The sequence below is a fragment of the Balaenoptera musculus genome, chromosome 1, assembly GCF_009873245.2.
Source record: "Balaenoptera musculus isolate JJ_BM4_2016_0621 chromosome 1, mBalMus1.pri.v3, whole genome shotgun sequence".
Taxonomy (NCBI): Eukaryota; Metazoa; Chordata; class Mammalia; order Artiodactyla; family Balaenopteridae; genus Balaenoptera; species Balaenoptera musculus.
The window spans coordinates 133,695,019-133,710,122 of NC_045785.1; the positions used below are offsets into that span (position 1 = coordinate 133,695,019).

A 15,104-nucleotide genomic window follows, 5' to 3' on the forward strand; every position below is an offset into this window, starting at 1 on the left:
GAAAAGTCTTTGCCCTCTACCCCCAAAGTAAGATGACTTGGTCTTTTAGAATTACCGAAATTGAAAAAAAAAAAAAAAAAAAAAAAAGCAACTTAGAGCCATCCCATTATCCTACAGTGATAACCAGTGCGTAAATTGTAAAATAGTTAACGAAATTAGAGATCTTTTGTACCATACATAGTTCTTATTCCACATGTACAAACAGAAAAAAAAGTTATCCCAGAAAAAGTATTTTTTAGGATTTCAAAAACTAATCTCACTTGTGGAATAAAATATGCCATTTTATGTATCAATTAGTATCTATACACTAAAAACGTGTATAGGTAGTATAGTATTTCATTAACTGTCTCTAAGTGCTTACTTTTAAAATTGGAGAAAATTTAGTTGATTTTACTACTTTTATCTAACAAAACCTTCTTTTAAGAGAATTTTGGAGTGAAATCTTTCTGGTCAACTTTTATTTCCATTTACCTTATTGACGATTGGGCAGGAATGGGACTTGTGAACCAGTTTCTGATGTAAAAGAATCTAATTTGTGTGGGTGTTTTGTTTTCTGAGCTCCCTAAGCAGGTACACACCTGGATGTGATTTGTACATACTTCATGTAAGTTAATTTGCATACCCACCTTTCCTGATCTTTCAGTTTTCTTTTTAAAGAAAAGATTCCTGAAAAAGAGTAATGACTTTAGCCTTTGTGCATACATTATTTCTACATTTCTTCTGTTTTGCTCTGATGATTACACACTCCTGCCTTCATCAATTAAAAACGTTATTCAATCAGAAGGTAGTTATGGCACTATTAAGTTTCATCTCTTTTTTGGTTTACTAGATACCTGTGGAGGGAGGACAGGAGCAGCAGACAGATTCCACCAAAGGGCGATGCCTGAGGAGAACTGTCAGTGTCCCTTCCGAGGGTCAGTTTCCTGAGTACCCACCAGAGGGCGCCGCTAAACTGGGTAAGCTAATGTAAAAGGCAAGAAATTCCTAGTGTTTTTTTTTTTGTTTTTTTTTTTATTTATTTTTGGCTGTGTTGGGTCTTCGTTTCTGCGCGAGAGCTTTCTCTAGTTGTGGCGAGCGGGGGCCACTCTTCATCGCGGTGCGCGGGTCTCACTATCGCAGCCTCTCTTGTTGCAGAGCACAGGCTCCAGACGCGCAGGCTCAGTAGTTGTGGCTCACGGGCCTAGTTGCTCCGTGGCATGTGGGATCTTCCCAGACCAGGGCTCGAACCCGTGTTCCCTGCATTAGCAGGCAGATTCTCAACCACTGCGCCACCAGGGAAGCCCAAGAAATTCCTAGTTTTTATCCGGTAATTTATGGACTTGTTATTGAGTGTTACAATAAAACAAAACATCCTTCATTTACTGTTAAGTAAGTACTTTAAAATATAGTATGTTAACCAAGAATTAGAGATCATTAGAAAGTTTTATTCTTTATAACCAAGTGGCAGCAAAGTTATTTTACAGAGAGAAGATTTATCTGAGCGCTAGTTGGTTTCTGTAAACTCCTAGGCAAGCCGGATGATGTGTTGTTTCTGATTTTACTGCTTGGCTTTAAATTTTTTTTTTTAATTATTATTATTATTATTTTTAAATTTTTTATTTATTTATTTATTCATTTATGGCTGTGTTGGGTCTTCGCTTCTGTGCGAGGGCTCTCCCCAGCTGTGGCAAGTGGGGGCCACTCTTCATCGCGGTGCGCGGGCCTCTCACCACCGCAGCCTCTCCCGTTGCGGAGCACAGGCTCCAGACGCGCAGGCTCAGCAGTTGTGGCTCATGGGCCTAGTTGCTCCGCGGCATGTGGGATCCTCCCAAACCAGGGCACGAACCCGCGCCCCCTGCACTGGCAGGCAGACTCCCAACCACTGCGCCACCAGGGAAGCCCGGCTTTAAATTTTGAAAGAACATTAGGTGATCTTATTGAGGCACTGAGATTCACTGGGGAGCCAGTTTTGGTTGGAAACTTAGTATTGAATGGTCTGTGCCCTGTTCACACAGCTCCTGGTGTTGTCTTGTATAATGTAATGTCAGATTAGGCTAGTTTAGCTGAGCTAATTTTATATGACCCATGTAAATTATATTCAGGACTGTGGTTGGAGTGGGTGACAGAAGGGAGACATCAAAAAACCCCACTTGAGTTGTTATATACTAAAGGAATTAATGTCAATATCAAAGCTGCTCTTTCCCTGTTTCCTACCAAATGATTCTGTTTGGTGTTTTGCATGCTTACCAATGGATATTTAAATAATTAGACCAGTCAGGTAATTTTAAGTGAACATAATTAAGATTAAATAAAATAATGAAAGAATTTGAAAAGTAGGAGTTGCTTTGGTGTTTTGCATTGTGGTATTATTGTTTGCTTAGTGAACCTAGACATTTAGTCATAGACATTTAGTAGGTAGATGAAACAGAATCATTTATTGTCTCTATGTTTGTTAGTATGGATAATTTTGTGATTTTGTTGTATTTTTGAAAATCAGGGTTTTGGTTTTTTTGTTTGTTTTTGCCTTTTCCTTCATTTCCTTTCATTTTCTAAATGGAGCTCAGATTCTTAGTCAGAATTTGAATCCTTTAGCTCTCTTTTTATCCTGTGACATTTATTGCTTTTCTAGACATTAGTCAGGTTAGCAAACACTTTTCTCCAAGGGGTCATACTTGGAAAAATCAAATTTTCCTCGCATCCATTGTACTTCTTTAGCATGTGTTGAAACCAATTTAGGTGTGGGCTTAAATTATATTGCAAACCTTCCTGGATGTAACCATTTTATAGCCTGTTTGTATTTCACATACAAGTTCTATGTGAATTGGACTAGCTCAGAGTCACCTTCTTTCAACTCCTTTGCTGTCATTATTTGTAATGTTATGTTGATGACTCTCTTTGCCACTTCTCTAGGGTCCTTTGACTATTCACACTTTGATCCACAAAAGTCAACTGATTTTTGAGGAACTGTAATTGTAGTCTGAATAACTATTATGACTTTATAGGAGAGAAATATGTAGTAAATTGTTAGATGTCTCCAACATTCCAGGTACAGGTCCAAAAGACAAACTAAGATGAGGTGGCCAAGATGTGTAGTCCAGAGCCAATCCTCCACCTTCTGTCCTTGACAACAAGTCTGGCAGCCGCCTTGACTCATGGCAGTCCATGATCATTTTTGGAGTGGATGTCCTAAATTAGCATTAGGAGCTATGGCCCATAAATATTAGAGAGAAAAAGACTACTTTTAGAGCCATTCTTCCTTATATGCCAATCTAATGTTGAATTAGATAATTATTCTGTTGTTCTATTTTTATTTCTCAGTGGTTTGTCTTGAGGCAAAATTTCCTGCTGTCAGCTATTTAATTGAGCAATTGCTATATATGTAACATTTATGCCAGTCCCTAAGAATGAAAAGAGATAGAGATAAGATTTCTGCCTTTAGAAAATTCTTACTTAGTTAGGAAGATAGATTATTGATGCCTATTCATAGTATATACTATTATTGTTGTATATTGTGTGGCTTTTATTGATTTTTATTTTTTAAAAACATTCATTTATGTGACAAATAATTATTGAGTGTCAACTATGTGCCAAATGCTGTTTTGGGAACTTGAGATATAGCAGTGAAAAAAAAAGTAGACAAAAACCTCTCCCTTAGTGGAGCTTACATTCTCTTGAGTAGTGACAGACAATAAGCAAGAGTAATAAGTAAAATATATACTGTGCTAGAAGGTGATAAGTACAGAGAAAAAAATAAAGTAGGGATCAGGGATAGGAAGTGCCAGGGAAGTATAATTTTAGCTAAGGTGACCAAGGAATGCCCCACTGTTGAGTGACATGTGACTAAAAATTTGATAAAAGTGTGGATATAATGCATGTGGATACCTGTGAGTGAGAGGTTTCACTCGGGAACAGCTAGTATAAAGTAGGAATATGCTAAGAGTGTTGCAGGAACAGCATAGAGGCCAATGAGACTGGAACGGAATGAACAAGGGCGAGAGTAGTTGGAGATGACATCATTGAGCTCTTTGGCAAGCAGATCATAAAGGTTTTGTAGGTCATCGTAGGAGCTTTGGCTTTTACTCTGGGAGGTGGGGAGCCACTGACCTCTATACTGAGACTAGGGAAACAAGAATGGGAGTTTAGAAACTAATTAGGGTGCTATTGCAATAATCTAGACAAGACATGGTAGAACTTGGGCCATAATGGTAGTAGTGGAAGGGCTGAGAAGTGACCAGATTATATTTGAAGGTGGAGCCAACAAGCCAGTTCGCTGGTTGGATTGGATGTGGGAAGTGAGAAACAGAAGAGTGAAGAATTTTGGCTAGAGCAGCCGGAAGAATGAAGTTATTTTTTAAAATAAGGAAGACTGGGAGAACCAAGTTTGAAAGTGGGACTGCCAGGAGCTCAGTTTGGACATCTTAAGTTTGAGGATCTTATTAGATACACAGATAGAAATAAGAGAGTCTGGAAATTAAGGGAGAAGTACAGACTGGAGATACAGATTCAGGCTTTTAGCAAATAGATGGTGTTTGAAGCCATGAGATTGAGTGAGATCATCAAGGGAAGTGTATTTAGGTAGAAGAGAAAAGCTCAACACTAAGCCCTGGAACATTTAGAGGTTAGGAAGATGAGGAAGCATTAGTAAAGGATGGACCAGAGAAAGAGAATGAAAATATAGAATTTTGTTTCCAAATAAGTAAGTCAAGTGTGTGGGGAAGCCCTTCTGTTTTTGCAGGGTTCTTTCCCTTTGCAAGCTCTGCATTCTCTTTGTTCCTCACCAGTAGACGAACCCCAAGGAGGACAGATCAGTTTTTGCAGATGTAAAACCATGGCATACATTTTGATTTCAGGTGTGAGGCAGTCAACTATGGAGAAATGCCCACTCGTGAAAAACATGCACCGTTTATTCTACCTCAGAGAATTCATAAAAGAAAAGAGCCCTGTGAATATAAAGGATCTGTGAAGAACTTTTGTTAGTGGCTGCCAATTTACCGTCCTTCAGAGACTTCAAACTGGTGAAAAAACATGAATGTAAAAAGGATGGGAAGGCCTCTATTTCTGCCTCACACATTGTTCAACATGAGCAAATTCGTAGTGATGGGAAATCTAATAAATGTCAAGAACTTAGAAGAAAAAAGTGTGTGTGAAGAGGCAGAGTGGGGAGTGGTTAAGCCCAGAATGTCCTTCTCACTCGCTAGTTCTCAGTCTCTTGCATTCAGCAGCTTACAGATTACCCAAAATACAAAAAATTTATATTTACCCTGGCATTTGACACAGATTTTGATACAGCAAATTTTTTTCTGTTGAAAATGAGATATTTTCTTAAGGCATATGAACATCTGGCCTGAAGCACCCATTTCCAAATTTAGAAAACCTAGAAAAAACTATTTTCCCCTGGTAACAATATCCAGATTTTAATTTATTCATAAAAAAAAGATTTTTCAAATTGAAACCATGAAAAAGCATGATTTACTGAATTTTCAAAAGGAAATTACTTCTTCAGATGGTAGGGTCTTTGCATACAAACAGTACAGGGAGGTATATAAATTGACCACATGAACTAGAACGAGTAAATATTCATATTCAATGTAAATATAACTTACATGAATTCAACTTTTTTTTAAAAGCCACTGGACACCTTTCAAGAACACTGTTAAACAGAGGAAAAGTGAAAGCTGAACAGTGGACAACATTTTTGTGACACATACATTTATAGAAGAAAATGTGTCTCTACTACTGCATGTTGTCTGCTGCCTGGCTGGGGGATAGCACAAAGGTGAATTGAGAAACTTGTCCAGTCTGGTTGTTGTGTTTCTTCGACATTCCAGTAAAGTTAATGCTTTGATGCCCAAATGGGCAAAGCAAAGTCAGAGCCTGAAGTGAGCAAGACCCTTGTTTGCAGGTGATGTCAGAAACATGATAATAAAGCTGGTTTAATGAGAAAGTGCAAACACTCATAAGTGCATGCTTTCTCAATTCTCAAAAACAACGTTCAAATTGAACTGACACATTCAAAACCAAGCATCTAGTAATTCAAGGCTGCAGAGATCTCCATGCCTCTATTTTATTACATTGAGATAAAATCTTAAAAGTACCCCATGATCTTACTTACAAAATCTCTGGATTTTTAAAAAACTGTGCCTATGATATCCCATTTGTTTCATTATCATGGAGTCCTCAAAACCCAGAAATATCTGGTAAATGTACTTAAAATTATAATTTCACATAGTATGCCTTTGACACACGTTAGCAAGCATAGGAAAAAAGTATTAGAAGTCTTTTAGAGTCAAAGGTAGCTGTGCGAAATTTTCATGTTTATGTAAATGAAGAAGTCAAACAGAAAATCTAAAATAACACCACCAAAAAAAAGGGAAACTAAACTGGAAAAAATTTGAGGAAAAACCAGCCTTGCACACCTATGTTTTGCTAAGTTTATTGACCCAAGTGATGAAAATTTGAGGAAATTTTTAAAAAAAGGAATATTAAAAAGTAGCATATACTAAGACATTTATAAAATTATTGAAAAGGATAACTCATTTAATCAAAATTATTAGAGGATAGTGATTATTCAAATCTTAGCTTTAACCCTGACCGTCTCTGTTAAATTAGGCTGAGGTCTAACTTTATGTGTAAACTAATGACTCTTTTTATTCCCAAGACGTTCACTATTAGGAGTATTGACGTATTTTCAAGATGCTAGAGTCTTCTATAAAAATACAAGGTGGTAATGATAATATTGAAAGAAAGGGAAATGAGAGTAATGAAGATTTAATATTACAAGAAACATATCCTTCCATTTTTCAAATAATAGAATTTTATTTTTTCACATTAATTTTATTTTTTTTAATTTTTATTTTGTATTGGAACATGTTTGATTAATAATGTATTAGTTTCAGGTGTACAGCAAAGTGATTCAGTTATACATATACATGTATCTATTCTTTTTCAAATTCTTTTCCCATTTAGGTTATTGCAGAATATTGAGCCACGTTCCCTGTGCTATACAGTAGGTCTGTGTTGGTTATCTATTTTAAATATAGCAGTGTGTACATGTCAATCCCAAACTCCCAATCTATCCCCACCACCCACCCTTCCCCACTGGTAACCATAAGTTCGTCCTGTAAGTCTGTGAGTCTGTTTCTGTTTTGTAAATAAGTTCACTAAATAATAGAATTTTAAATGGTGATAAATAATGACTGTGTATAGTAGCACTCATTATTTAAATTGACTATTAAATTTATATATATAAAAGTATTTGTGATTATATATCCTTCGCTGTGTAAAAAGCATTTTAGTTTGATGTAGTTCCATTTCTTTATTTTTGCTTTTGTTTCCTTTGCCTAAAGAGACAGATCCAACAACTACTGCTAAGAACAATGTTAAAAAGCATACTGCCTATGTCTTCTTCTAGGAGTTTCATGGTCTTAGGTCTTACATGTAGGTCTTTAATCCATTTTGAGTTTATTTTTGCATATGGTGTGAGAAAGTAGTCCAGTTTGAATCTTTTGCATGTGGCTGTTCAGTTTTCCCAACACCATTTATTGAAGAGGCTATCTTTTCCCTATTATATATTTTTGCCTCCTCTGTCATTGATTAAGTGACCATATAAGCATGGGTTTATTTCTCTTACATTGATCTATATGTCTCTTTTTGTGCCAGTCCTATACTGTTTTGATTGCTGTAGCTTGTAGTATAGTTTGAAATCAGGGAACGTGATACCTCCAGCTTTGTTCTTCTTTCTCAATATTGTTTTGGCTATTTGAGGTCTTTTGTGTTTTCATACAAATTTTCGGATATTTTGTTCTATTTCTGTGAAAAATGTCATTGGTATTTTGATAGGGATTGCATTGAATCTATAGATTGTTTTGGATAATATGGTCATTTTAAAAATATTAATTCTTCCCATCTGTGAGCACGGTATATCTTTTCATTTGTCCATGTTGTCTTTAATTTCTTTCAGCATTATCTTATAGTTTTCTGACTACAAGTCTTTTAATCCTTAGTTAGATTAATTCCAAGGTATTTTATTCTTTTTGATACAATTGTAAATGGGATTGTTTTCTCAATGTCTCTTTCTGATAGTTTGTTATTAATGTATAGAAATGCATCAGATTTCTTATGTTAATTTTGTAGTCTGCAACTTTACCAAATTCATTTATTAGTTCTAATAGTTTTTTTTGGTGGCATCTTCAGGATTTTCTATATATAGTATCATGCCATCTACAAGCAGTGACTGTTTTACTTCTTCCTTTCCAATTTGGATTCCTTTCATTTCTTTTTTTCTTGCCTGCTGTGGCTGGGACTTCAAATACTGTGTTGAATAAAAGTGGACAGAGTGGGCATCCTTGTCTTGTTCCTGATCTTAGAGGAAATGCTTTCAGCTTTTCACTGTCTTGTATGATATTGACTCTGGGTTTGTCATATATGGCCTTTATTATGTTGAGGTATGTTCCCTTTATACCCACTATGTTGAGAGTTTCTATCATAAGTGGATGTTGAATTTTGTTGGAAGCTTTTTCCTGCATCTGTTGAGATGATTGTATACTTTTTATTTTGAGTTTGTTAATGTGGTATATCACATTGATTGACATGCAGGTATTGAACTATCCTTGCTTCTCTGGGATAAATCCCACTTCATTGTGGCATATAATCCTTTTATTGTATTGTTGAATTTGGTTTGCTAATATTTGCCGAGGATTTTTGCATGTTATGTTCATCAGTGATATTGTCCTGTAATCTTTTTTTTCTTTTTTTTTTGGTCGTGTCTATCTGATTTTGTTATCAGGGCAATGGTGGCCTTGTAGAATGTGTTCAGAAGCATTCCTTTCTCTTCAATTTTTGGGAATAGTTTAAGAAAGGTGTTAACTCTTTAAATGTTTGGTAGAATTCACTTGTGAAGCCCTCTGGCCCTGGACATTTGTTTGTTGGTAGTTTTTAAAAAATTACGGATTCAGTTTCCTTCCTGGTAATCAGTATGTTCATATTTTCTGTTTCTTCCTGATTCAGTCTTGGGAGATAGTACATTTCTAGGAATTTGTTCATTTCTTCTAGGTTGTCCATTTCATTGGCATATAATTGTTCATAGTAATCTCATGGTCTTTTGTATCTCTGTGTGGTCAATCATAACTTCTTTCATTGCTGATTTCATCTATTTGGTACCTCTCTTTTTATTTGTATTCTTTATGAGTCTGGCTAAAGGTTTATCAATTTTTGTTTATCTTTTCCAAGAACCTTCTCTTAGTTTCATTGATCTTTTCTTTCTTTTTTTTTTAGTCTCCTTGTATTTCTATTCTGATCTTTATGATTTCTTTCTTTCTCCAGTCTTTGGGTTTTTCTTGTTCATTCTTTTTTCCTAGTTGTTTTAAGTGTAAGGCTAGATTATTTATTTGAGATTTTTCTTGTTTCTTGAGGTAGGCTTGTATCACTGTAAACTTCCCTCTTAGAACTGCTTCGTCTGCATTCTGTAGATTTTGGATCATTGTGTTTTCATTTTCATTTGTCTCCAGGTATTTTTTGACTCTTTGATTTCTTCAGTGATCCATTGATTGTTTAGTAACATATTGCTTAGCCTCCATATGTTTGTGTTTTTTGCAGTTTTTTTCTTGTGGTTGATTTCTAGTCTCATACTGTTGTGTTTGGAAAACATGCTTGATATGATTTCAGTCTTCTTAAATATAAAATATCTTAAATATATTTGTCTGTGGCCTAGGATGTGATCTATCTCAGAGAATGTTTCATGTGCACTTGAAAGGTGTGTGTATTCTGCTGCTTTTGGATGGACTATTCTATGTATATATCTATTACATTCAAATAGTTAATGTGTTATTTAAGACCAATGTTTCCTTATTGATTATCTGTCTGGATGATTTATCCACTGAGGTAAGTGGGGTATTAAAGTCTCCTACTATGATTGTCTTACTGTCATTTTTCCCTTTAATGTTTGCTAATATTTGCTTTATGTGTTTAGGTGCTCCTGTGTTGGATGCATATGTATTTACAAGTGTTACATCTTCTTGTTGGATTGATCCCTTTATCTTTATGTAATGTCTTCTTTGTCTCTTGTTACAGTCTTTGTCTTAAAGTGTATTTTTTCTGATGTAAGTATTGCTACCCTGGCTTTCTTCTCATAGAATTTAGTGTTATGTTTGGATTCCTTTCTCTCATTTTGGTGTGTATCTATTATATATTTTTGGTTTGTAGTTACCATGAAGTTCATATGTAACAACCTGTCTATATGTGATTATTTTAAGTTGATGATCTCTCTTTTTTTTATTTTTAGCTTTTTATTATGAGAATTTTCAAACACAAAGTTGAATAATGCAATACACATCCATGTGCCCATTACAGAACTTCATCAATTGTCATCATTTTGCTAATCTTGCAGAAACAAGTGTTAATTATAATCAGAGATAAAACAGGATTCAAACTTTGTGGAAAACAGTAAAATATACTTTTTTACCAACAGTCAAATGGTGAAGATGGGCAAAATCATCTCATGGTGCAACATGGTAAAGTAAATAGAGGGTTAAGGTCCTTAATAGAAGGATGCGTCTTGCATGAAAGGAGGTGGGACATATTTTATAGGCCCCTCTTCATGCTGCAGGAAGATTAAGTTGATGATCTCTTAAGTTCGAACACATTTTAACCACCCTACATTTAACACCACCCCCCGACATTTAATGTTTGTGACATCATATTTTACATCTTATGTTTTGTCTATCCCTTAACTACTTATTGTAGATATAGATGATTTTACTACTTGTGTCTTGTAACCCTCCTACCAACTTTGTACATGGTTGATTTACTACCTTTACTGTATGTTTGCCTTTACAAATGAGATTTTTCCTTTTGTAATTTTTGTATTTCTAATTGTCATCTTTTCTCTTCCCCGTAGTAAAGTCTTTGAAACATTTTTTGTAAGACCAGTTTAATGATGATGAGCTCTTTTGGCTTTTGCTTTTTTGTAAAACTCTTTATCTCTCCTTTAAATCTGAATGATAGCCTTGCCAAGTAGAGGATTCTTAGTTGTAAGGGTTTTTTTTCCATCACTTTGAATATATCATGCCACTCCCTTCTGGCCTGCAAAGTTCTTGCTGAAAAGTCAGCTAATAGTCTAATGCCGGGGTCCCCAATCCCCAGGCTGCGGACCGATACCGCTCCTGGCCTGTTAGGAACGGAGCTGCACAGCAGGAGGTGAGCGGCGGGCGAGCAAGCGAAGCTTCATCTGCCGCTCCCCATGGCTCCCCATCGCTCACATTACTGCCTGAACCATCCCCCGCATCACTCACATTACCACCTGAACTACCACCCCCCCATCCATGCAAAAATTGTCTTCCACAAAACCAGTCCCTAGTGCCAAAAAGGTTGGGGACCACTGGTCTAATGGTTGTTCCTTTGTACCTAACTAGTTGCTTTTCTCTTGCTGCTTTTAAAATTTTCTTGTTACCTTTAATTTTTGCCCTTTTAATTATAACGTGTCTTGTTGTAGCTCTCTTTAGGTTCATTTGTTTTGGACTCTCTGTGCTTCCTGGGCTTGGATATTTGTTTCCTTTCCCAGGTTAGGGAAGTTTTCAGCTATTATTTCCTCAAATAAGTTCTCTGTCGCCCTCTCTCTCTTTCTTCTCCTTTTGGTACCCCTATAATGTAAATGTTAGTATGCTTGATGTTGTCTCAGAGGTATCTTAAAAACTATCCTTATTTTTTTAAATTCTTTTTTGTTCAGCTTGGGTGATTTCCACTACTCTGTCGTTCAGTTCACTGAGCTGTTACTCTGTATCATCTAATCTACTTTGGATTCCTTCTAGTATATTTTTTATTTCAGTTATTGTAGTCTTCAGCTCTGTTTGGTTCTTCTTTGTATTTTCTAACTCTTTGTTAAACACTTCACTGTGTTCATCCATTCTTCTCCCAAGTTCATTGAGCATGTTTATGATCATTACCTTGAACTCTTTATTGGGTAGATCGCTTATGTCTTCTTTGCTTAGTTTTGCTTCTGGGATTTTTGTCTTGTTCCTTTGTTTGGAACATCTTCTATCTCCTTGTTTTGCCTAATTCTCTTTCTCTGTATTAGGTAGGTCAGTTACATTTCCCAATTTTGGGTAAGTGGCCTTATGTAGGAGACATCTTATGAGGCCCAGCAGGACACTCCCCTCTGGTCACGAGAGCTATGTACTCTAGGGGTGTCCCCTGTGTGGGCTCCATGGGCCCTTCTGTTGTGTTGGAGCTGACTACGATGGGTGGGCTGATAGGCAGGGCTGGCCCTTAGCCCAAAAGGCTGCCAGGCCATGCCTCATTCAGTGGCTCCCAGCCTATTGGTCCTAAAGCCATTTTTTAAATTTCACTCTTATAAGCTAGATTTAGATTAACAGCTAAATCATTTCTTAAATCGGTAAACCAAGGAAATCGGTTCTGAGTCAAGGTATCAGACCACAGTCTCTTCTAAGTTATAAGTGGATGTTTAGATTCCTGATTTGCTCTTTTATCTTCCTCCCCACCCTCATCATGGAATAGTACAGATTAGTTCAGTTTTGTGAAAGGTGATTCCAAGGCAATGCTGCCCATCTGGTTGTGCAAATTATGTGTTGCCCAGCAACTAGGGGTACATGTCATCTAATTCTCATTGTTGATTTGTCCTTATTTTATAAAACGTCCAGCAGATGGCAGTAAGGTGTCTTAAATAAAAAATTCCTTTTCTGATTCAGTTAAGTCATTTGTATAGGCTACTGTCAGGGTTGCTGTAAATCCAGAAGACCTGGGGAAGGAGAAATCATGAAGGAAGTCAGTGTTTAACTGTGGACCAGCTACTTGCTAAGTTTAGAAACTGTATCATATCTTAATATTTAAGTTAGTCTAACACACTTTTTTTTTAACTTAAATAAAATACATTCTATTCTTCAACTTTGACTGTATACTTTTATAACAATCTGGAAGGTCAGGCTAGAATTTTCAAATTTGGTCCCATGTCATGAGAGGCCCTACAAACAGGCATGCGGACACCCTGGCTGATACATTCAAGCTCTGTTGGGGTTGGTGCCCCAAAACACCAACCAAGTAGAGCCCTCTAAAATGTGATGCCCAGGCGAGGGGCCTCTCTCGACCAGTCCTAAGGCAATATTAACCTTAGTAAACCACTATGGTAGTTGGAGAATTGGGTGGGAATAGTAATGAGTGGCATCAGGAATGGTTTTTGATTCAGCCTGGACTTCTGAAGAGAAAAATGGTGTATTGAACATAAGCATATAATTTGTATTCCTCGCAGAAACCCCACTACAACTGTAGTAAAGGGATATTCTTTTAAAGACATGATCCTTCAAGGATAAGGAGAATGGCAAAGAAGAAAACAACCACAAAAAACAATAATACATAATAATAAATTGAAAGCTGGAAAGCAAATGGAGTGTGGTAAATGACCTAGCTGACCTGAGAAAGCCAAATCTTAATCTAGCAACGAAGAAAGCCAAGAACCAACCAGATTTTACCTCAGAATCTTCAAATAGCTCAGGAATCGATGGCACCAGGATCGCATAGTAGTAGATCCCTCAGTCTTCTCCTCTCCCCCAGACCACTGAATCGTTGCTCTTCCTGCACCCATCTCTACCCTAATGGAAGGCTGTAGGTTAATTCTCTGGGGGAGAAAACTCAAGGGTCTCTGGACTGGGTTATACCAGGCAAAGTTGAGAGCACAGGGCACTCTACCAAATACAAGGGAATAAAATGAACACCTGCATACTGAATGATGAGACCCCTCCACCTGTCTCCCTCACTTGCCTTTTACCCTCCAGGCAGGAGATCAGTGCCATGGGGATACTTAACCAGCCCAAGAGGAAAGACGTAAGGACACTGACATTCCCAAAGCTAGTAGTCATCAGAGGGAAAGCCTCTAGCTTGAAAGAAAAAATCCAAAACAAATAAAAAACAAAAGGAAAAAGAAACTTGGAGGAACAGAGATATTCAGGGAATAGAAAACTTAAAAAAAATATATGATTATTTTCAGAGAGAGAAGATATTACATACGTGAGACAAGAACTGAATGTTACACAAAGCCAAAATGCTGCTGTGTATTAAAAAAAATTGTAACAGAAATAAAACTCAGTAGAAGTGTTGGAAGATGACAATGAGGAAATATCCCAGAAAGTAGAGGAAAAAAAAGATAAAATAATTAGAGTATCAGTTTAGGAAGTCAAAACAATGAGTTCCAGAAAAAGAAAAACAAGGGGAGGAAATCACTAGCAAAATAATTTAAGAAAATTCCCACAACTGAAGGATATGAGGTTCCAGATTGAAAGGAATTACTAAGTGCCTATGACAAGGCACATTTTCGGGAAATTTCAATTTGTCTCTGATGACAAAGAGGCCGTTTTACAAACTGCCAAAGAAAGGAAAAACAGACTACAAACTAAGGATCAGAAATCAGAATGGCTTCAGACTTCTATCAGCAGTTTCAGAAGCTAGAAAAGAATGAGGAATGCCCTCAGTCTTCTGATGGAAGATTATTTCAATATAGAATTCTGTATTTAGCTGTAAGTCATGAATTGCACATGAGGATAAAATAAAGACATTTTCAGACATACAAGGTTAAAAAAATTACCTGCTACACATCATTTCTCCTGAGGCTAATGGGATACATTGTTAACCATGAACGAGCAGGATGTGGGATATAGGATAGGAGATCCAGTTCAGGGGAGAGACGGAGGGTGCAGAGGGAACCCGGTTACATAGCTCGGTAGCAGCCGCAGAGTGATGACAGCCAGTTCAGACTGGAGCAGTCAGAAGGCTGCCGTGAAGACTTCTCCAAGAAGACCAAATTGATATAACTGAATTAATTGAAATAACAGGAAACGAATATGGGATCAAATTGACAAAAAGGACATAGAAATCTAAGCAAATAAATGATGACAATAACTAAAGCAAGTTTCCATGCTTGTTCAATACTAGTTGTAATGTCCTCTTAGACTTGAGGTGATAAGCAACATAAATAAATGCTTTTATGACTAAAGCCAACTTCCTCCCACTTTATTATAAGTATTTAATTCATAAAATTTCCTCTATTTTAGAAGCTAGATAAGTTAAAATCAAAATAGCACACTTGAGTCATTCCTAGTTCTGCTCTCTCACTGATTCACTAA

At 36.6% G+C, this 15,104-nt stretch overlaps 1 protein-coding gene across 3 annotated transcripts in view; it reads left to right on the forward strand.

Moving 5' to 3' along the window:
- RASAL2 (RAS protein activator like 2) overlaps positions 1-15,104 on the forward strand; it is a 387,777-nt gene that overhangs the window by 202,325 nt on the left and 170,348 nt on the right. For 2 of the 3 annotated variants that reach the window (XM_036849962.1, XM_036849970.1), the window contains exon 3: positions 830-956. In XM_036849962.1, coding sequence (XP_036705857.1) covers positions 830-956 — 127 coding nt within the window. Of the gene's footprint in view, positions 1-829; positions 957-15,104 lie in introns of those variants that run through there. The other variant, XM_036849980.1, reaches the window with a different exon arrangement.